Source organism: Typha angustifolia, chromosome 14, assembly GCF_048772165.1.
Source record: "Typha angustifolia cultivar Huaian chromosome 14, ASM4877216v1, whole genome shotgun sequence".
In the NCBI taxonomy this organism is placed as follows: Eukaryota; Viridiplantae; Streptophyta; class Magnoliopsida; order Poales; family Typhaceae; genus Typha; species Typha angustifolia.
Genome location: NC_133252.1, coordinates 3,904,288 through 3,926,230, shown reverse-complemented (window position 1 = coordinate 3,926,230; position 21,943 = coordinate 3,904,288). Strand labels below are relative to the sequence as shown.

At 39.2% G+C, this 21,943-nt stretch overlaps 2 protein-coding genes across 2 annotated transcripts; one reads left to right on the top strand and one right to left on the bottom strand.

Annotated features, from left to right (window-relative positions):
• The first annotated feature begins 12,684 nt into the window (after positions 1-12,684).
• Positions 12,685-16,242, top strand: LOC140776802 (elongation factor 1-beta 2). Its single transcript, XM_073120660.1, has 6 exons — positions 12,685-12,862; positions 13,139-13,255; positions 14,351-14,432; positions 15,376-15,490; positions 15,605-15,718; positions 15,822-16,242. Exons 1-6 carry the CDS (start codon positions 12,777-12,779, stop codon positions 15,983-15,985), a joined length of 678 nt encoding a protein of 225 aa, XP_072976761.1. The 5' UTR covers positions 12,685-12,776; the 3' UTR covers positions 15,986-16,242.
• Positions 16,243-17,261: 1,019 nt separating this feature from the next.
• LOC140775303 (nascent polypeptide-associated complex subunit alpha-like protein 1) lies at positions 17,262-21,943 on the bottom strand. The gene is made up of 4 exons (XM_073118520.1): positions 21,789-21,943; positions 18,432-18,513; positions 17,860-17,990; positions 17,262-17,785 (listed from the first exon to the last, which is right to left on the bottom strand). Exons 1-4 carry the CDS (start codon positions 21,846-21,848, stop codon positions 17,453-17,455), a joined length of 606 nt encoding a protein of 201 aa, XP_072974621.1. The 5' UTR covers positions 21,849-21,943; the 3' UTR covers positions 17,262-17,452.

The window sequence follows — 21,943 nt, the reverse complement described above, 5'->3', positions numbered from 1 at the left end:
AAACATTCTAATTCTAATTTTATTCCCCATTGTTATTGTGACTACTTTATTTACCGCGTTAATATTATTGTGAAAATGAGACCCTCCTTGAAAATAGCATAAGAGATATGTTGCCATTAGATTTCATCAAGCATTTCAACCATTATTCTTTCTAATTTTGGCTTCTTTATCTTAGCTTCAAATTGAAGGTCAGAATAATTTCTGTTTTCCAAAGTGGGTCAAATAATAGGAAAAGAAATTATCAGATATCTCAAAGTTGAAAAGAAGTTACTCAGTGCGCTGGATTTTTCAGTAGTTTCTTTCTAAACAGATTTCTTCCTCGTTATTCATGAGATAGACTTACAAATTTTGAAGGGAACGAGTCACTACTGTTGGTCGTACTCTCTCTGTCAATTTTGTTGACACTAAATTTACTATAGCATCCCCCATCCTCCCTCCCTCACCCACCCCCTCCATCCCCTCTTCTCTTTTTTTTCTCTTCCGCAGCCGTCATCTTGCCCCTCTTCTCATCGAGGCACGCCGACATCGTCGGTGAGTTGATTTATTTAGTCCTTTAGTGTCTTCCCCCTTTCTCTTCCTTGCCTTCGGTCGACATCAGCAGTCTTGTGCGTCACCACACTGACTCCGATAACATCTCCTCGTCGTCTCATTATTGGTGATACCCTCAATGGGTCATTTCTCCCTCTATTGAGGCTACATATGGTAGCCTTTCCCTCACTAGCTTTGCACTTTTTCTGCCCATTCTCGCCAGCGTCTTCCCTCCCGACTAGTTGGAGCGACACGCGTATATAGTTGGGGGCAAATCAGCAAATCTTTGTCTTTTCATAATTTATTTTTAATATTTATTTTATTGATAGTATGAGGTAGATTTATCTCTTAGTGCATTCATTTTATTATTTAGATTTTCACCTTTGTTCAAAATCATCGTTCGGTCACCTTTGAGAAGTGGGAGGCCTTCAAACAGATATTTCAAGGTGGTAAAAGAGAGGAAGCAGAATAATTGTAACTACCCGGCAGTGAACGAGATTCCTTCAATAATGGGTGCAGAAACCAACCACATACATCTGTTCAAGAGTTGACATTCCAAATTTGATGCCTTCGAGGTCCTTCGACGTCTTTGAGATGGTATTGATGTGATTAATGATTCCAGGGTGGCCTTCAGGGCTTTGAGGTCCTTCTTGAAGTTCAATAAAAAACCAAGCTCTGAGCCTAACTTGCTAACTAGCTCCTTCACAATGGCAGATGCAAGAAGTTCTCCCATCATCCCACCAGGCGAAGTAGATTAGATCTCGTAGAACTCCATAGTCAAGAAAGAAAATTGGATGCAGAGAATCATGTATTACCAGTAGATTTAGAAATTTCTTTCCTTGATATTAGAAATTTTCTTATAGTAAATTTCTATAAATACTACTAATTGGCATCTCATATCGAGTTTTTGATTATTTTAAGTCTACCTTGAACTCTTTTTTTTCCCATGTTATCCAGCTCAATCCATGCCTTTTTTATCTAAATTTGGCGATAAAAATACCAATCAAACAGATAAGCTAGATATAATATTACTTGTGTTATGGTGGTGATTATAATGAGTGGCTAACTCTCTTTCTTGGAAAAAGTTGAAGTCTAAATTGAATTACTATGTTAATATTTTTTAATGAAGTTTTACTTTTTAATATAATGTTATGCTCGATTGAATTTAAGAAATATTATGACTCTAGAAACTTTTAGTGTTATGGAGATAACCTATGCCTAGTAAATAGATTGACATACATTAATTTATTTTGTGATTTATTATCACCGAGATATGTTTGTTGATGCATTGTACAGCATTTCAGTAGATGGAATATGTCTACGTGAGTAAAATACTCTGCATGATTTCATAATTCTAAGTCATAAATGTAGGCGGATTTTGAACCCAAGATTTTAAATTTTTTTTTTCTCAAGTATTCAAATTTATTCAATGATTTTTTTTAATCACTTTAAATTATTTATAAATGAAAATATTTATCTCTTTTACCAACAATCTACAATTTGAATGCAATCGTTATTTTTCTCTGTGGATTCAACTTACTCTTATTATTATACTCGTGTTTAGAAGTACATATCTAATTTTATTTTGACTTGTGTTGAGGATTCAATGATACTCATTTTTCAACCAATCAACAATTAAGAAGGGAGATATCACTAAAGTCAACCTAAGGCAAATTGGGCCATTCCTCACCATATTAAGTTTAGACTCATCAATGGTCCATAGAATTTTGTAAAAATCAAATAAATACCTCTCATATCTTAATAGGATCCTCAATCCAACATCCAACATCATCAAAATCCCATTTATTGAATCCTTCAAAGCCTAATGGTATAGAGTTAATATTCAGATCTCCATTATTAAAATATTATCTCTAGATCTTTGTTTACAACTAGTTGATTATAAAGCCTGATACATAAAAGAGGATATAGAAATAGTTTAGACAAGCCCCACAACTTAGAGAAACAACAATAATCTAACATTAAATATATTATATCAAATCAAAATAGCGAAGAAAATAAAATAATTATGATCACGCCATTGCACTAGAATAGGGGCTTCCATGGCTCCATTGCGGCCGTAGCATACCTACAATGAAGCATTCACAATAATATCCTACACTAATCAGTTAAAGCAAAGGGAAATAAATTAAAAAAATCCAAAAGACTAGCTATCTTGGTAGATGTTTAGTAAGAACAATGGCAAGAGCATGAAGAGGCGATAGCGACAAGATCGGAGAGGAGGGAAGCAATGGCTGCGATGCAACAAGATATGCAACAAGATCTAAGAGAAGGGAAGCAGTGGTCGTGATGTGATAGTGGAGGAGGAGGAAGGTTGGATCGGGTAGAGGGAGGATAAGGGTGAGCAGGGGGATCCAATGATGGAGAGGTTGGAGACTGCAAAAGTGGTGGATACCAGCGGAGCGACAATAACCACTAGTTGAATATCACTGACATGCAAACAATTGCGGAGGAAAAAGGCAAAAGAGAGAGGAGAGGTGGGAACAAATACAAATAGTGGGTTCAAGCCCTTTATATGGAGAGATTGGAGACTGCAAAGTGAGGGAAACCAACGGAGAGACAATAACCACTAGTTGAATATCACCGACATGCAAACAATTGTGGAGGGAAAAGGCAAAAGAGAGAGGTGAGGTGGGAACAAATACAAGTAGTGGGCTCAAGCTCTTTATATAGGAAAGAAAACTTAGCTAATAAGTTATTCTAGCAAATATCTTTCCTAGATACTTAGAAGACAAGGGATAAGATCGACGAGGTGTCGTCCTTTAGCCTAAATACTACGGTGTCCTTTGAGTCAGGTTTTGCTACTGCATCACTAATGCCTTTGGACTGCCATGGCACTTCAGTTTCGACTAAAATTTTGATGGGGTGTCACAGCACGTACTTAAAGCATATGCTTAGCGCAGGCGCTGAATTCATATATATGTGTGTGTGTGTGTGTGTGTGTGTGTGTGTGTGTGTGTGTGTGTGCTAGAAATATAGATACAAAATTCAAATCCACTTTAAATCCGAATTTAATAGGATCTAAAATCAATCAACCCAAATCGGGCCCACTTATTAAATGGATCGAAAAATTAAGGTCTGACTCTAAGTTAATCAAATTCCAAGCGGATTCGAGTAATGGATAATTTGGACCTAGTTACACCCCTACGTATAACTCATTTGACTCTCAAATATTTTAGTGCGTAATATAATCTTTTCCCCTGGCTCCAGCCAGCTTTCTCTGTGGTTTTCCCCAGCAACCCTTGCTCCTATCTCAGCACTCCTATGGCTGTCTACTTGCTATCTTCACCCCTCTCTCTGCCATGGCTTCGGTAGAAGTTGAAGCCCTCCTTTGGTAGTTTGCTACTCTTCTCTCCAAAACTGACATGGAGGAAATGATTCCCCTTATGGAAGAAAATACTGTCCTGAGCAAGAATCCAAATAGGTCTCAAGTCGGCCATGATCATGTCCTAGAACCTTGAAGAGCTAGTAGAGTTCATAGCAGAAGGGAAGCTTGTTTTCCTCTTGGTCTTTGCCAAAGAGAGTGATCGGTGGAAGACATGGCTCGATACTCCCTAATCCTTCAGCCATGATCTTTTTGTGCTTAACCAGTTCACACCAGACTCTCCGGTGGACAGCTGGACGTTCAACTCCAACGATTTCTGGGTCCAGTTTTATGGCTTGCTAATGGAGTACTTGCCCCCTCCACTACACTCAAGTTGGCGGCAAGACTCAAGATTCTGGTGGCCACAGAAGACCTAGACTCTTCAAAATGATCTAGGTATATCAGAGTGAGAATAAGAGTTGACATCTCCAAGCCATTGGTCAGCTCTTTATTAGTTACCCTCCTCAACGGCTCCAACCATGAGGTGCAAGTGAAATATGAAAGGTTGCCAAGGTTTTGCAACTTCTGCGGCTACATTAGCCACGAATTGCCAGAATACGCGAAGAGAGGTACCCTTGAAGCTAAGGTAAAGGCAGATTTTCCAGTCCATATGCATCAAAAGCTACTTGACATGATAAAGCTCGCAATGCCATGTCTCAATGGGTCCCTTGGCCCGCCGGAGGCGTAGTCGAGGCGGGGAGAGGCTTTTCGGTCTAGAAGCTAGCGAAGCTGGGGTTCGAGTGGTGATTGGACACCGCTTGCAAAACCAGGGAATACTGCCTACATGTCGAGCAAGCCTAATTCAAGTACCCTCCTCTTCCCTGGTATGTTGGACTCCCCACCGCTAGCTACCGCAAACATCACCTCAAGTGTGACGGGATGCTAGACATCTAAAGAGCATGCCTCCATCCAAGCACGTTATTAGCAATTCCATAGCTGATCTCAGCGGTAGCATGGGGTCACTAGTCACCATCGAGGTCAGGCAATTTGACGACATCCCCTCTAAGATCTCCTTGGGTAGAGAGCCTGGCTTAGATCCCAACTCAAAAGGCGCAAGCACCAAAAATTGCTCGAGCACCCCAAGCCTCAAATCTTGCAACCCAAAACTACCCTCACGACCACTCTCCCTATTCCATGCACCCCCATCGATACCCATGCAGTCACCACCACAAATCCCATGTTAAACTAGCTCCCTCCAAAACCACTTTCCACTCCCACTAAACCAACCAACTCAATGGCCATACCTCGAAACCATGATACTAGCCATTCATCCACCATCTCCCCAAGGAAAAGGAAGGCGCAAACAGAGCTACTCCACCTGCCAAAGAGAACCCCCCAGCTCCTCAGCACCTCTAAGGATGCTCAAGACCAAAGGCAACCATCTAGTACAACGGCCAGGGTTGATCGGCCGCTGGAACGCCAATGAAAATATTCATGTGGAATTGTCATGGGTGTGGAGGCTCGTCGACAATCCAGAATCTCAAGAAACTCCTCCATAGCTCTCAAGCAAATCTAGTGTTCCTTTCTAAGAATAAATGTAGTAAGGACAAAGCAAGCTCCATTATCCCCTCACTCTTCCGCTTCACTATGCTGAAGTTGTTCCCTCGATGGGCTTCTCCGATGGCCTCTAGCTCTTGTGGAATGACAACGTGAAGGTCAACATCTTGGAAGCTAGTAAAACTACATCTTCGCCCGAGTTCATGGCCCTTCACTTGACCTTGATTGGGATTTTTGTGGCATCTATGGTGACCCCCGCCGTATTGAAAATAGATTGCTGTGGAGCAAGATAAACACCTACATGCTCAACTCTACTTTTTCGTTGTGCTGTGGTGGGGACTTTAATAGCATCAGAATTGCGGCTGAGAAGACGGGAGGTGTCGTAATCACACCTAAGCACCACGAGGACTTTGCTAATTGGATCCACACCTCTAGGCTGGTTGATCTTGGCTTTGCAAGTCCGGCATTTACGTGGTCCAATAGAAGGACGCCATGTAGCTTGACCAAAGAACGGCTGGATCGAACTCTTGTAACATGCCAAATCCCAAATCCAAAAAAAAAAATCGAGCGCGCGTGCAAGGGATGCGCGCTGCCCTCTTTTTATTCTCTTTCCTTTCTTTTTCTCTCTCTTCTTCCTTCTTTCCTTCTCTCCCTCCTAGTAGTCGTTTCCCCTTTGAGCTTCTCGTCAGCCTGGCGCGTCACCGAAGCATGCCGCTGCAGCGGAACAACTCACCAGTGAGTCCCTTAGGACTGGTACTAGTTAATTTATTTTAGTTGCATTTTTAGCATTTTTCCCCCGTCTTCTTTCTCATTCAGTCTCGTCAGGCAATTGGCCAGTCGACGATCTCGGGTCGCCACCATGCCGATCCTAGGAGCTTTATCTCGTGAAGCTCTCATGGTTGGGGCCCTTCGTGGGCTCTTCTCACCTTAGGGAGAGGCCACACCAAGTGGCCTCTTCCCGCTAGCTGTCGTAGGTGGATTCAGCCATTGTCGACGCCATCTCTTCCCATTGGCTGCTCGAAAGTCTCCTTCTTTGTGAGACAAAGCTTTCGGCGTCGTCCTTTGGTGCCAGTGTGGTCAGGATCATCGGGCGACTCATCCCCTTAGCCGCCAGCCTTAATGTGGGGCTTGCTTGCCACCGGCTGCCTCGGCCAGTCGTGCGCCACCTCGTGTGGGCTGTGTGCGTCGCATGGGTGCATTTGGTGTGATCAATTGGGGGTGTCGATAGCGGGGACCACCGGTGACCCCCTCCTCCATCGTGGAGCCCGCAACCTACTGAGGACTCCTTGCTCGGCCTCCGACTGGGTTGCACCTCGGGTGTTGTACCCACCGTGGATGTCAGTCGGTGCATCGACTCGGCTGCCAGCGGTGGTGCACGCTGGCAACCAGCTCTTTCCTCTTAGTTGGCCTTCAATTGGGTGAGAGGAAGAAGGTGGTAGGGGGATGGGGGGTTGTTGAGTTGGGTTGCTTAGCCCAACTTGGGCTTGGTTGGGCTATGGCAGCTCAACCCATGTGGTGGTTTTGATCGCTGGCAGCCCAGCCCAAGTTATGTTAGGTTTGGGCGCAGCAGCCCAACCCATGTGGTGGGTTTGGGCTGCAGGCAACCCATCCCAAGTTTGTCGTGGGTTTGGACTGCTGGTAGCCCAGCCCAAGTTTGTTGGTGGGTGGGCTGCAGCCTAGCCCATGAGGCTTTTAGGCCTAGTTGGGCTCAAAGAATTAATGCAGATCAATGTAAGAAAATGACATAAAGCAAGTTGCATTATTTAACAAAACTTATTAATTAAATATTATCTATGCAATATTTTGTAAATTTGATAATAGAAATTTGGGCAGTAATTTGAGGAAAATATTTTTTAGTACGTTTAATAACGCGTTAGGCCTTGGTATAGCTATGTTAGTCCTACCTATCTAATTAAATAAAAGAATTCTTATATGGACATACCTAAGCTTATAGCGAACGTTAGTAAGGTATTTAATTAATCAGTGGTAGGTAATTGTGCTTATGATTTTTATTATTTTCCTTATCGAGGAAGACTCTGTACCTTATGAAGTTGACCTCGTAGCACAATTACAGCTAGTATTAGGAAAGCAATTCAGGCAAGTAAAACTTATATAATTTAGGAGTAGTGTAGAGAAAGAAATAACTTACCTTATGACATCATCACATTCATGTCATACATGTGTATATATTTTCCTTACTGTTATTATTGCACGTCGGGCATGTTAATTTTATTTTGTTGTTCAGTAAGATTTTGCATATCATGATTTTTGTGCATATTTATTAGGCATGAATATCTGTGTTAGCACACAAAATATGATAATGATGTGTGTTTCATTATACTTGTTGTGTTGTATAATATCATGCCACTTGCACACGTGCACGACTATTAGGGAGGTGACTACTACATCTCGATAGTCCCCGAAATCTTCCCAGGTAAGGTTAGGGGCAGAGGATATTATTATATTTATATATATTAGGGCCCATACCTATGATCTCAATATGTTGATGACAAACAATTAGGTAGCCGTTTCGCCAAGCGATAGGCGATTTACTACAATGGACGAGAGTCATACCCTTTAAGTATTTAAGATAGAGAGAGAAGGGTAGGATGATGTAGTACCCGATGACGTAGGGTGAGGATGTCTGCGAGCGACGACTCATGATTTCCACATGATGGTGCGATGATGTGGAGCCGAGGGTTCAAATCGTAGTATCGATGTGCGATATTGACCTATGCGATGGGCTTACAATTGAGGTCTTTAGTCTGCAGTGGCGGACAATCGATCATGCTATTTGTCGGGTGATGGGCTGGCGATTCTACCGCTAAGGTCTAACCTCCTTTGAGGGTATGTGTGTAGTCAGGTGTAAGTATTGATGTGGCCTACGAGCATAGCTTTGCATGAGCCTATGTTACAGACTTGGTGGTCTGAGGTGATGAATATTATGTGGTGTAGTGTTTACATGGCTTATGGGCGGAGCTCGATGTGAGCTCAAGTTTGAAGACTTGATAGTCCAAAATTAATGCATAGTAGGTTATTGATTGCTAATGCATGTGCGCATTAGATGAACATGTTGAGTATGGGATACTGATACATTAATTTGAACATGATGCGCATATTTATATTTACTTATTGTTGCATCATTTATTGCACTACTTTTAGACTGTAGAAATAGAAACTTACTAGGCTTTATGCTCACCACCTTTTGGTAGAAATATTTTCAGATTAGTAAATGAGCCAGAGTTTGTGGCGAAGTTGGCGAAGAGTTATCATTAATTTCTCTTATTTATTTATTCTTGTAAATTAAGCTAGATGGCTTGTAGCCCCTGTGTGGGCAATTGCATCTATCTACGGATATGTATTTTGGCACTTGTTGTGGCCTACGGTATTACATGCTTCTTTTTTATTTGTATTATTTGTGGAAATGTAGGGCTTTCTGCAGTTTATTGTGTTGAAATCTTGACCAACAAGTTATGTGGAAATCACGTGGGTTTCACCCACATGAGGGGCCTATGTTTGGTGGCGGGTGTTACAAGTCTAGCCTCTCCCACCTCGTGCTCACTCTTCCTGTATGCCAATGTTCTTCACCTGCTTGCCATGTCGAGTGATTATAATCCCCTACTTCTTAACACCTCCCCTGCAGTCAAAAAAAGGTCAGAGAAAGTTCAAGTTCGAGAACTGGTGGACCATGCTAGAATCCTTTGTGCCATATTGTAAAGAAGCTTGGTCCTCTTCCTACAAACCTGGCAGGTCTTTGGCACATCCAAGTTCATAAAGAAGATCAAGCACTGGTCCAAATCCCATGCTGGCAACCTCTGAGCCAGCATTAATACCTTGGAGAAGGAAATCTTGGATCTGCAATCTCAAACTAGCACTGAATCAAATTGGATTAGGGAGGCAGCTCTTAGATGTCAACATGAAAGGCTTCTCCTACAAGAAGATATATACTGGCACCAAAGAAGTAGGGTTAAGTGGCTTTAGTGGGGAGATAAGAACACCAAGTTCTTCCACGCCACAGCTACGGCTATGAAGAGAAGAAATGGTATTTACCAACTCAAAGTTTAAGAGGACGTCTAGACGCAAGACCCAAACTGCATTAGAGAGGCTTTTCATGAGCACTTTAAGCTTCTATTCACATCCTCAAACCCTCCCTCCATCCTGGACTGCGAGCAACTCAAACAAGTTTCCTTTCTAGTGATCCATTCTGAAACTGTCAGTGAGCTAATGAAGATTCCTTCGGATGAGGAGATTGGATCTATAATTAGGAGCCTTAATCCGGATCGTGTCCCTGGACCGGACTTGTGCTTCTACCACCTTCTCTGGCCAGACTTTAAGTCTATTGTTTGCGCTGAGGTTAGGGTTTTCTTCGCCACGGAGCAGCTGGATAAGGCTCTGAATAGATCCAGTATAGTCCTTATTCTAAAGAAAAACTCTTCCTCAAATGTTTCGGACTATCGGCTGATAAGCCTCTGCAACACGAGCTACAAAATTATCTCTAAGCTCCTAGCTAGCAAAATCAAGCCAATATTGAACGAGCTCATCAACCAAGCCCAGAATGCTTTCATCCCCGACAGGCAAATCTTGGACAATCAAATTCTTTCCCAAGAGATGATCAACCATCTAAAAACCTCCAAATCCAAACAGGGCGAATTCATGATCAAAGCATATCTTTCAAAAGTGTTCGACCGCATGGAATGGTGATTCCTTAGGGATTGCTTAAGAATATATGGTTTCTCGGATGATTTTTCAGATCAAGTGCTCACTTGCACAGCTACTACCTCTCTCACGATGGACATCAATGGACAGTCCGAAGGCTCCTTCCATCCCTCAAGAGGACTGCGTCAAGGATGCCCTCTAAGCCCATATCTTTTCATCTTAGGCTCCAACGTTCTCTCACTAATCTTGGAAGATGAGCAAAGAACCAAAAGTCTAAAGGGGATCAGATTGGCCAGAAGAGCTCTGACCCTTACCCACCTTATGTTTGCAGATGACCTCCTACTATTCAGGGCGGCAACGAAACCAGAAGCTAAGAACCAAGCAATCAACTTTGAGAAATCAACAATCCACCATTATCAAAGATCTAAATAACCTGATGTGAGACTTCTGGTGGGGCTTCAACGATGGTAGAAGGCATCTCTACCTTAAGGCATGGGACCAATTATGCAAGCTGGCGCCAAATGGTGGTTTGGGGGTATGATGGTTACAGGATGCGAATAGAGATTTAATAACTAAGATTATTTAGAGATTGTTAAAGAACCCCAACAGTATTTGGGTTGCAGTTCTTAAAGCAAGATACTTCCCCAATAGTTCTGTATGGGTTGCTAGAGCGAAAGGAAATGCCACTTGGGTCTGAAATTTCATTATCAGAGTCAAGAACCTTGTTAGAAGCAACTTCTGCTAGCTCGTCGGGAAAGGAGACACCATTTATTTAGAGACTGTTAAAGAACCTCAACAGTATTTGGGTTGCAATTCTTAAAGCAAGATACGTCCCCAACAGTTCCGTATGGGCTGCTAGAGCGAAAGGAAATACCACTTGGGTCTGAAATTCCATTATTAGAGTCAGGAACCTTGTTAGAAGTAACTTCTACTAGTTCGTCGGGAAAGGAGACACCATTTCAATTCTTGAGGACCCCTGAATACCGGGAATGGACCTGAGTGGTATGAGCTTGCTTGGTGGATTGGCTCGTGTTGAGGATCTCATGCATGGGCAGCCATGAAACGTCCAACTCATCCAAACCCTCTTTCCCTATATTATAGCTAATCGAATACTAAGAATGCATCTATGTAGCCTACCATCTCCACTGGAGGACAAGCTGGTTTGGTTAAGGGACGCTACTAGAGGTTTCATCACAAAATCTTCATATAAGGTCCTCTCAAGTGGCTAAGGCATCACCTCCTCTTCTGACGGGGATCTCAAGTCCCTATGGAAAGCCATCTAGAAAGGCAACTCTATCCCTCGAGTGAAAACCTTCATGTGGCGAAGTGTCAACAAGTGTATTTTGGTGAACTATATCTTGCACAGAAGAATACCTATGCTAGAAAGTCCCCGCCCGATCTACAAGGAAGAGGAAGAAACTATGGAGCACTTACTGCTAAGGTGTAGGCATGCTAGGACAATTTAGTTTGCGAGTAGGCTAGGGCTCACGTTGTATGGGATTACTTCTTGTCTAGATGCATGGCTGCTATTAGTGAAGAAGAACCTATCCTCGGAATAATTGGGTTCTCTATCATGTGGATCATGTGGAAAGCCCGCAACAACTGGGTTTTCAAAAGAAAAGAGATTGCACCACTTGAAATTCTGGCGAACGCACAAAGAATATCATGTCATGAGCTTAAGCTTACTTCTACGGTGCAAGCCAACTCAAGCAAGGATTGCGAGCTGGATCTAGATGGGACGAATAGCAAGGAATGGGATGTTTCCTGCTAAGTGGATGCCTCATGGCAGGGAAGTCATGTAGGAGGTGCAGGAATCTTCATCAGCGAGTATCCGAGCACCTTTATTCTGGGTAGAGCTGTGCCCTTGCAACAGTGCGAGAGCGCCTTGGTGGGTGAAGCACTTGCCCTCCTTGAAGGTTTGAAAGAGCTAAAATGCAGATACACAACAAGATGATGCTATATCTACAGTGATTCTCAGACTCTAGTCAGTACGATGAATTGAGGCAATTGCGCGCGTGGGCAGTGGAGCCCATTATTCATGATTGCAAGAATGTTCTCGCTAACCTTGACTTTGTTAAGATTTGTTTCACGAGTCGTTGCAACAACTCAATGGCCCACTCACTAGCTAGGCTTGCTGTAACTCTGGGTACAAACTATGAATGGACTGACCCAGCACTTATCCCTGAATGTTCCCATGACTATCAATGAAATTTGAGTCTACGAGCTCTTTTATAATAAAAAAAAAACATATTTTAGCACGTCTAACATATTCAAAAATATTAATTTACTAATACAACCCACCTAATAAAAGAACTATGATGGTCAGTACTTGCTCCTGTAATATATTCAATTATCATATTATGTTTGTAATTTTTAACCCGTTTAACATACGAGTTGTATTTCTATCAGCTCGACTCGGTCCAAACTCGGACACGAGCCGGGCTGATCAGGCACAATCGAGCCACAAAATGGATAGATCTCAGCCCTTCATCGAACGCACAAATCTAATCGCAATTTGGACGGTGATAATTTCTATGCCTCGGAATATTCCTCATCACTCATTCCTGTGTACATTTTTAGGGCTTTCTTATAGCATCAACTATATATAGACTCTCTCTCCGAACGGCACCTCCTCTTTCCTCTGAGTTTTAGGGTTTTAAGCACCGTTCTAATCTAATCCTCCTCCGATCCCGTTCCATCTTCTTCGGATCCAATGGCGGTCTCCTTCTCTGATCTCCACACTGAATCCGGTCTCAAAACCCTCGACGAATTCCTCTCTGGAAAGTCCTTCATCTCCGGGTAAATTCTCAAATCTTTTGTTTGATCAATCTCTTGACTTCAAATGTGATTTTTCTTCTTTTGATTGGGTTACGAGCTGCAAAGCTTATAACTTTCAGATCCATGAGCTCGTTAAAAAGTTCTGTTCAATTGAGTTTTGGAGATTTATGATGTGTTATTAGGATTCAATATCATAATTCAATCAAATTTGTATCCTTTCTGGATTGTTACGATGTTGATGGTCTGTTTAACAGAAAAGACCTGATCTTTCTCATTGGTTTTTTTATTTATTTTCAGAGATCTGATAAGCAAGGATGACGTCAAAGTCTTCGGTGCGGTTTCCTCGAAGCCTGCAGCAGGGTTTCCGAATGCATCCTCTTGGTATGAGAGCGTGTCTGCAGCTCTTGCTCCAAGGTTTGTGGATTGATGTAGTTGGTTTTCTACTAATGTTAAACTTAGCTGGCTTTAAAGCTTTGGACTGCAGCTCACTGCTTCAGTGTATTTCGACGATTTCTCTAGTTTATGCTGAATTTGGATGCTTTTTAGATCCTAAATCATATGGTATTGGTTCTTTGCATAAAATTTAGTTATTTCGACTCTGAAGACTCAAGACATGGTTAATTTGCACAATATTCCATTGGTAAATATCTGTTTCCTAAGTTTGGGTTACCCTCTTGAGAGTTACCATGTGTTTTAGTTTTTTCGTGTTTCCTGCTTATTGAGTATTGACTTGTTATTTCTTTCACTTTATCTTCTTTTTAATTCTGTTATTACTATACAACCTATTTCTATCTGTCCGCCTGATGAAAGAAATCTTTTAAACGTTACAGCTAATGTATTTGGCACTGTCACTCAGGTTCACTCTTCTCTTTCATATCAATGTTTTGTTATCTTGCTCACTTTTTTTGTTTTGCATACTAGAAGAATGTGATCAATTTAGCAATAACTATTATTTTTATTGAAAAAGTTCGTGTAATCCAAGGTAAGATCTATAAACTTTCATAACTCCTAAGTTAAACATTTCTGTGATCAAAATTAAAAGAATAGGTATCTCAAAGACTCATGGCATACGATAAATCACACTCTTTAAGTCTTTATGATTCAGTAGTTTTCAAGTTCAATGATCAGAAATATGAACCAGCGAGATATTGTTGAGAAAGTCTTGACATATGATGAAATTTAAGATCTTGATAATGGTATATGGTACCAGTAGAAAGAAATGTTTTACTATTTAATTTCTAGTTGGAATGCATCATAATGTGTGGAAAACCAGTAGCTTCTTTCATTTAAAATTTTAGCTGATGTTAACTACATCTTCGATAGGTACCTAACCTTTGTATTTGCATGAAACTTCTCATTGGTAATAAATTGTGGTCTCCTTTTATAGTTAATATATAGGCTGATTTGATCTAAAATGCGAGAATGTTAGTCGCTCATTTCGCTAGTGATTTCAACATCCATATAGGTGTGTTGTCTTGTTTTCTTATAGTTAATTGTATTTATTTTCAGATTTCCTGGTAAAGCTCTTGGAGTCAAAATCGGAAGCCAAGCTGCAGCTGCAGCTCCTGCACCTGTTACAGAGGCTGCAAAGGTGATTTGTTTTATTCTTTATTTTTATTTATTTATTTATTATTTTTGTCAGTTTGCATTTTGGTGATGGTGAAATGGTGCATTGATCAAATACTGTTTCTTTATCCTTACTGTGATTATATGAGATTGTAGTATGTAATCTTACCATATATTGAATGCCCTTAAAAATTGTGGAGATTGTTTATCTTAGAATTTCTTGGTCTTAAGAGGGGAGAGGCCTTTGATTCAGATATCTGAATTGACGTTAGTCTAGAATGCTTCATTTTTATTAGGATGTTTGCAACAATAAATTCCTACATAGTCCAAGGTGATCATCAAAATGATAAGTTTGCCATATATAGGAACCTTTATGATAGATTACATAGCAATGTACCTATTTCACATAAGAGGAAAAGTCAGTATTGAACGTTTCCCTCCATGTATCAGGGTACCTACCTACTTAGTGAAGCTTTTTTTTAACCCTTCTAAATGCCCCATTAACAACTGTGTGAGGAGGACTCCATATGATATTTTCTCAATCATACTCTTCCATTGTAATGAAAATAATTAATCATATATAAATGCAGATGGCTATTATTATTCATCTTCTCATGATCCTTTAATATTTTATCAATGATTCTTTGGAAGATTTCCTTTTATTTTGGACATTAAAGCAATTCAAATAGGAATTGAGAATGGCTGCATATGCTTCCACCTTCATATGCACTATCAAAATTCCTTGACTGCCCACATCTATTTTGCCTGGATTTAAACACTGTTATTTATATATATTTATATATATATATATATATAATGCATCTATATATATACACATACATATAAGCACTTATATACATAAACATATAGTTCAAGTAAGTTAATGAACTTGAAATTTTGGGGCATTTAACATATTCCCTGTTTTTCATTCTTTAACTTACCAGTCATATTTCTTAATTTTCCTCCAGGAGGCTGCAGATGATGATGATGATTTGGATCTCTTTGGTGATGAGACAGAAGAGGAAAAGAAGGCAGCAGAGGTGCGAGAGGCAGCTGTTAAAGCTTCTTCAAAGAAGAAAGAAAGTAAGTTTTCATGTAATCAAAAGTTTTTAGTTTCACTCCTTCCAATGATATTGTTTCCTACTTCTAGAAATCAACTCCATATACTTTCAAGACTAATATAAGTTTTATTCTTAGGTGGAAAGTCATCTGTCCTTCTGGACGTCAAGCCTTGGGATGATGAAACTGACATGAAAAAGTTGGAGGAGGCTGTTCGTAGTATCGAGATGCCAGGCCTTTTATGGGGAGCATGTGCGGAAACTATATCTTATGCCCTGTATAATTTATGTTCCTTTTTTCTCACAATTTGTTAACCGCTCATTCCATTTTGTATTTGCTCTGTTTCTCTTTGCAGCAAAGCTTGTGGCTGTGGGTTATGGTATTAAGAAGCTGCAGATCATGATGACCATTGTAGATGACCTTGTTTCAGTTGACGACCTTATTGAGGAGCGCCTCACTGTTGAGCCTTGTAATGAGTACATTCAGAGTTGTGACATCGTGGCCTTCAACAAAATCTAAGGATCAGAAGGTTAACTTGGTATCTAGAAGCATTTCGGTGGGTCACGGTTTCGGGGAATCCTAATATATCTTTTGGTTTTTTTTAACCCAACCTAGGCATATGCTTCAAGAATAACGAGATTGAGCTTCTTGTCCCAAGGGATTTTATTAAGTATATTTTGTGTTGAGTACTAAGAATTTGTAGTGTTTGTTTAACCAGATTCTAAGTGATTACTTTCCTGTGTTTGGAAACCATGAAGGAATTTTTTTTTTAATGCAACTATTGTTCATTATCCAAAATTCACTCTTTTGGCTATATGGAAAAGTATAGTTAATCTGATACCCGTCGCAGATATTTCATGGAGAGTTTGATGATTTTGTACTTTTCTTTTTCCCCCATAGCTGGTGATAAAGAAGGATGTGTTATTCTAAGCCTTTGGGAAACAATTAGCAACATTTTTCTAATTGAATTCCATCGTGCCAAAGCACTCCTTAGTTATAATCTCTAATGAAATTTCATGGATGTAATCATTTGGCTATATGCCTGTATACTCTAATAGGAATTTTATCAGAGAATTTATTTTCATTAATAATCTGTTGCTTTGACAGTGATTTCATACTGATACTGTTTGAAAATTGCTATAACGGGAAAGAAGTCCATGTTGGTGATCTAGAGCTACGTTTGAAATCTACAAAATTCTTTGTAGATCAATTTTGTAATAACTTCAACTTAATGGTAAATCCTCTACAATTAAGATTGTCTGGGGTAACCAAATTGAGATTTTTTATCAATTTCATTTCAAAATCAAATCCAATCCTCGATCAAACTTGCTTTCCCAAGCTTCAAAAGGCTAAGACTTGACAAATTTAATTACGTTGGAAAAAATTATCACATAATAAATTTAATTACGTTGGAAAAAATTATCACATAATATGCATTTATTATCTATCGCTACATCTGCTAAAAAATAAGGTAACTTTGCTTCCTGATTCCTTTTCAATTACATATACCAGAATCTAATTCCAGAAGCACGCATCATTCGGAAAGCAACGAGGTCCTAACATTTGATAGAATATGCCACTCCATTTCGGCAATTCAAACAATTATACCCGTACAGCATAAATCGAGCTATTACAGTAAAGGTATCGTTGGATCATTTAAGATGGTTTAAAAGCTACCAATGTCGCGCAGCATCACAAAAGCAACATCAGCAGCTAACGATGACATGATGCAAAACAGCAAAGAAGACAACCTTACAGGCCTCAGTAGCACAGTAAGACCTTAAACAGCCAAAAATATTAAAATTCTCAACAAGTGGCATTAATTCAAAAATCTCAAACAGCATAATTATGAGCGAGATCAGTGATACAACATCACAGGTGGAACATAAAAGGTAGAAGAAATATATGAATTCATCTTTCACATAAAACATGAGAAAACTGATCAACAGAGAAAGACGAGCTCCAATTTCCAGAAATCAAAGAAAATTAATTTGTCAGCTCCATGATGGCAGTGACAATGTCACCTTCTGCAGCTTTAAGTGCCTTGACAGCCTTAGACCTGGAAACCCCAGCTTGAGTCATCACCAGTTCTATGTCCTTTGGCTCAACGCCTGTTTCATCAACCTCTTCATCATCCTGAGCCGCAGCAGACGTCTCAGGCTTTGAGATCACGTGGCTTGGATCAGGAGCCTTAAACTGCTCTGCAGCCTGCGTCTGCAGCTGAGAGCTAAGATCCTCAATCTTTGCCTCTCCAAAAATGACATAGGTGTCTGAATTTGGACTCTTAAAGACATCTGGTTTTGAAATGACAAACAATACCTGGAAGACAACAAAAACTAGTTATACAGGATTTCCATTGAACAAATTGGGTAATAAGGAAATAAAGAGCTCACGTTCTTGCTCTTCTTCACAGTAACACGACTGACACCAGTGATAGGTTTCATGCCAAGCTTCAGCATGGCCTTACGGCTCTTTTTCTCACTTCTACTTTGCTTTGATCTTCCACTAGCATCACCACCTTGTCCTGCAAATGTAGATTATTTGATTACTGAAACATTTGCGACTCCAAAATTTTATGATAAGAATGCACACGGCATATTATTGGCCTACGAGTCTTTATGAAAAGAAAGAGAAATCAAGTAGCAATATAGAAGAACATTATAGAAGCAGATTAATCTTGGCAAAAGGCAAAACTGCAGAAGGAGGTTTAACAATGAAAAGTGCAGCAACTAATCACAAAGCTGATTGAAGTAACATAGTTTCTCAAGCTGCACATATTGAAGATACAAGTGCACAAATAGAAAAAATGCACAGTGGTTTGTGTAGTGGTGGTAAGTGGGGTTGGTAGAGAAGTAAATTTGTCCTTTTCACTACACCCAATTGAGCAGCTCAGCTGGATATGTTTAAGACTTGTAAGAAAAAGCGCAGGATCCCTTTTGAGTGGCTAGGGAACATGCTGACTTACCCTCAACATCATCTTCTTCTTTCTCATCATCGTCGTCCTCATCGTCATCATCCTCCTCATCTTCAACAATAGGATCGTCAGGCTGCCAATATTTGAAACACAAGGTAAGTCAGCTGCTAATAGTTGCAAACTTGCAATACAAAGCTACAATTTCTCAAGTACAATATTATCCAAATATCAACACAAAAAGACAACTAGAAGATACAATTTTAAAGCTTAAGTTGACCAAATAAAAATTTAATGCAAGGAATATCCTTGTTAGTAGTACCAGTGTGCCACTATCATGCCTCTATTAAGTCAAACATAGAGGCTCACGAAGTTATGGCATAGGCGGGCTTTCGTGTTACTCCTTAATGTGATTCTAACTTCTAAGTCGTTAAGTAAAATAAAAGATCGCTGCAGATTATAAAGAAAGAAGCATAACTATTGTTTTATTGCAGAAAAAAGTGAAAACATCATTTTAGAACATTAAGGCATCAGTCGCTTTAGGAATAAAGACAATTCTAGAATTGGTAATCTTATTTATTATTCCCAAAATAAGGTATTTATTCTAGGAATAACTATTTATATGTATACTAGTATTCTAGAATAAAGATGTAATAATTAATTTTAATGTGATATAAAGTGAAGTAAAATATAGGAAAAAGATATTTTGTCTTTTATGAAATTACAATAAATACCCTATGATTTGATATAAAGTAGATTGATGAGATAAATATCAAAGGTAAATTAGTAATAGTTTATGTGGCATAGAATGTAATTTGATTAATAATATTTGTATTATAAAATAGACTTATTATGATATTTAGCTACTATTCTGGAATAAGATACTATATTCCAGAATAAGAAAAAAATTATTCTTGAAATGATTGGGGGGCTAAGAGAACTTAGAAAACTTTTGTGAGCTACATGATTAAAATACAAGCAAACAAATATTTGGTAAATGTTACTTGCTTAGAGATGACTAATTTTCCATTTTATCATCACTCACATGTTATGAAAAATGTCAAATCAAGAAGCAATAACTCAAAGATGAGCAAGTAGCTCATACAATTGAACATTACTCATATCACATTTGAACATCATATTAACTCCCAGATCGATAAAAGCCCAATGGAAGCTAGCATATACAATGATTTGTACCATGTAAATGCATATCTGCATTTTTAATTAGAATAACTGATTGGTCAAGTTATCCAAACCATTTCAATTCTAAGATGTACTTCCAATAAAAAGTTCCCTTCTAAAATGCATCCCACTAGCTAATTCTTGACCAAGTAAACTAAGATAAAAGCACACGTGCAGTCTTGCACACAAGACAAAAGAAAAAATAACCTTGCCATGCATTTGTTTATATATTTATATTATTATCATTTAAGAATTGGTTATATAAAATGCATGCAAGACCGGCTGCTTTTACTCAAACATTGACAATGTTCGTATCTACTTGGTACATATTCTTATGTCCCTATGATTAAAAAGAAGGAAACTAGAAAAACAAGGAGAACTAGTGGAAAAGGGAATATATGATGAAGAAACGATTAAAAGATAGTGAATGTAGATTAAGGGGCTAGTATTAAAATAGACGAGACATCTCAACTTTACAGATTGAGGATTTTTAACTCTCTATGCCACTTCTAAGAAATCTGGCAAATGAGATTAAATCACAGAGAATCTAAGAGATAATTCCATTAACGAACAGAATATTTATCATCAATTTACAAGGGATTCAAATCCTTAACTTGATAGTAATCAGCATTTGCAGTAATTTGATATGTTTATGGAGATGAATGCAGTCAGATATTTCAATTATTAAACAAAAAGGTAAGGCATGCCCAAGATAACGACTTCTCAGGATAAATAGACAAAACTGCCTGGTGCCTAGATTAATCTAATTCAATTTATGTAATGAATGTCCCTAACATTGACTTAACACCTTCCTCCTAGTTAAAGCCAATAAGAATCACCAAATTGTACAGAATTGAGATTTTACAATAAGTTCTGCTCGTATAACTGACTGCTGATCAAACATTGACTTCTGACAAACAGATATTCTTTTCTCATCATCTTATATGTGCCAATCAGGAGAGAGAACAAAACTATGAGAAAACAAGCAGCAATTTTGGCATGTGCTTTATTTTTCAGCTACCCATGCTAAATTTGATCCACCGTACATAAGCAAGCATGAAATCCACAGCTAATCTACAAATCACAAACACTGAGAAATAGAAAAATCAAACAAGTATTTCGCCAAAAAAATAGGTGAAAAAACCTAAAGCAACAGACCACATTATATTGGGTATTGACCTTGAGAAAAGGAGGAGATGTTTCCAAATAAGAAACTCTAGAGCAAAAACAAGAAGGCCCAATAACATTACTTCCAAATTTCCAACTGTCTAGTATAAGATCAATGCGAAGGAAACTCAGTAATCAGAGGCAAAGAGAGAACAGCAACTTTATCATTTATATTCTAAGAATTCCCCTCACATCTAGGCACAAGACATGTTTAATAGATCCAAAACGTCGATGTTGAACTAAATTGTGGAGGTTTTATTTTAGTTGACCGAGAGGTTTGGTGGGATTCAATGGTGTAGTAACATGTGGGAATTCACCATCATCTTTAAAAGCTTAAGTTTTTATCAATGACAATTGTGCCTAAACTTGATTCTAAAACAAAGTAACCAAGTTTGCCTTTTTAACTTACTTGGCATCTAGCAATCTTCTCCACAGGAACTAATTTAGTACAACTACTAGTTCCCTATAAAGTGGACTTTTCTTTTGAGAGAGAAATAAATGTGGAGTTACCAATTCATTTTTTTTCCTCATTCCCAGAAGGAAAATATTAGGTATTCAGTGCCTGGGTTTTCATTTGCATAACAGAAGGAAACTAGAGTACCCTCTTGTGCTCACTCATGCTTTAAGGTGCCATCAATCCCTCATTCAAGCACATACCACTAACTATTACAAAAAAAGAGGTCCTTTAATTTGTCCATTTCTTATAAATGTAGTACCACCTGTTCTCCCAATTCAGAAATACCAGTCTTGCAAATTAAGAACGAAAGGATTAACTAGATAAAATATCATTTTTTCTTGAAATGTAGGCACGACCCTCACAGACTTTACTTCAAGATGATAACTTTCATAAGCATACGTACTTATGGCTAAAAACTAATTCAGATGAATTCTCGAATTGTAACAGCAACCGAAGAAAAAATTGAAAGAAGCAACACAGAAAAAGGTAAATTTTCTCATGAACACTAGGAAAAGAATGTTTCTTCAAGCAATTAAAACTACAAATTTTATATACTAATAGTATCGAGGGAAAGAAACAAAAGGAATAGGATCCAGAGAGCTCACGTCGATCTTTTGCTGCTCGAGATGCGCCGCGAGGAGCTCCTCCTGGGTCTGGGCCGTCATGGTGATGGATCCAAAGGAGATGCGTCGGTAGGCAGGAGGAGGAAAAAAGAAAACCCTAGAGAAACCCCGAAAGCACGAATGATGAGGAGAGAGAA

Bases quoted from the DNA above. Each gene is read 5' to 3' on its own strand.
- LOC140775303 (XM_073118520.1), bottom strand. From the start codon at position 21,848: ATGACGGCCCAGACCCAGGAGGAGCTCCTCGCGGCGCATCTCGAGCAG. The intron at 17,991-18,431 runs GTAAGTCAGCAT...CTACATTTGCAG, and splicing joins AGAAGAAGATGATGTTGAGG to GACAAGGTGGTGATGCTAGT. The intron at 17,786-17,859 runs GTGAGCTCTTTA...GTTGTCTTCCAG, and splicing joins CTGTGAAGAAGAGCAAGAAC to GTATTGTTTGTCATTTCAAA.
- LOC140776802 (XM_073120660.1), top strand. From the start codon at position 12,777: ATGGCGGTCTCCTTCTCTGATCTCCACACTGAATCCGGTCTCAAAACC. The intron at 13,256-14,350 runs GTTTGTGGATTG...ATTTATTTTCAG, and splicing joins TCTGCAGCTCTTGCTCCAAG to ATTTCCTGGTAAAGCTCTTG. The intron at 14,433-15,375 runs GTGATTTGTTTT...ATTTTCCTCCAG, and splicing joins CTGTTACAGAGGCTGCAAAG to GAGGCTGCAGATGATGATGA.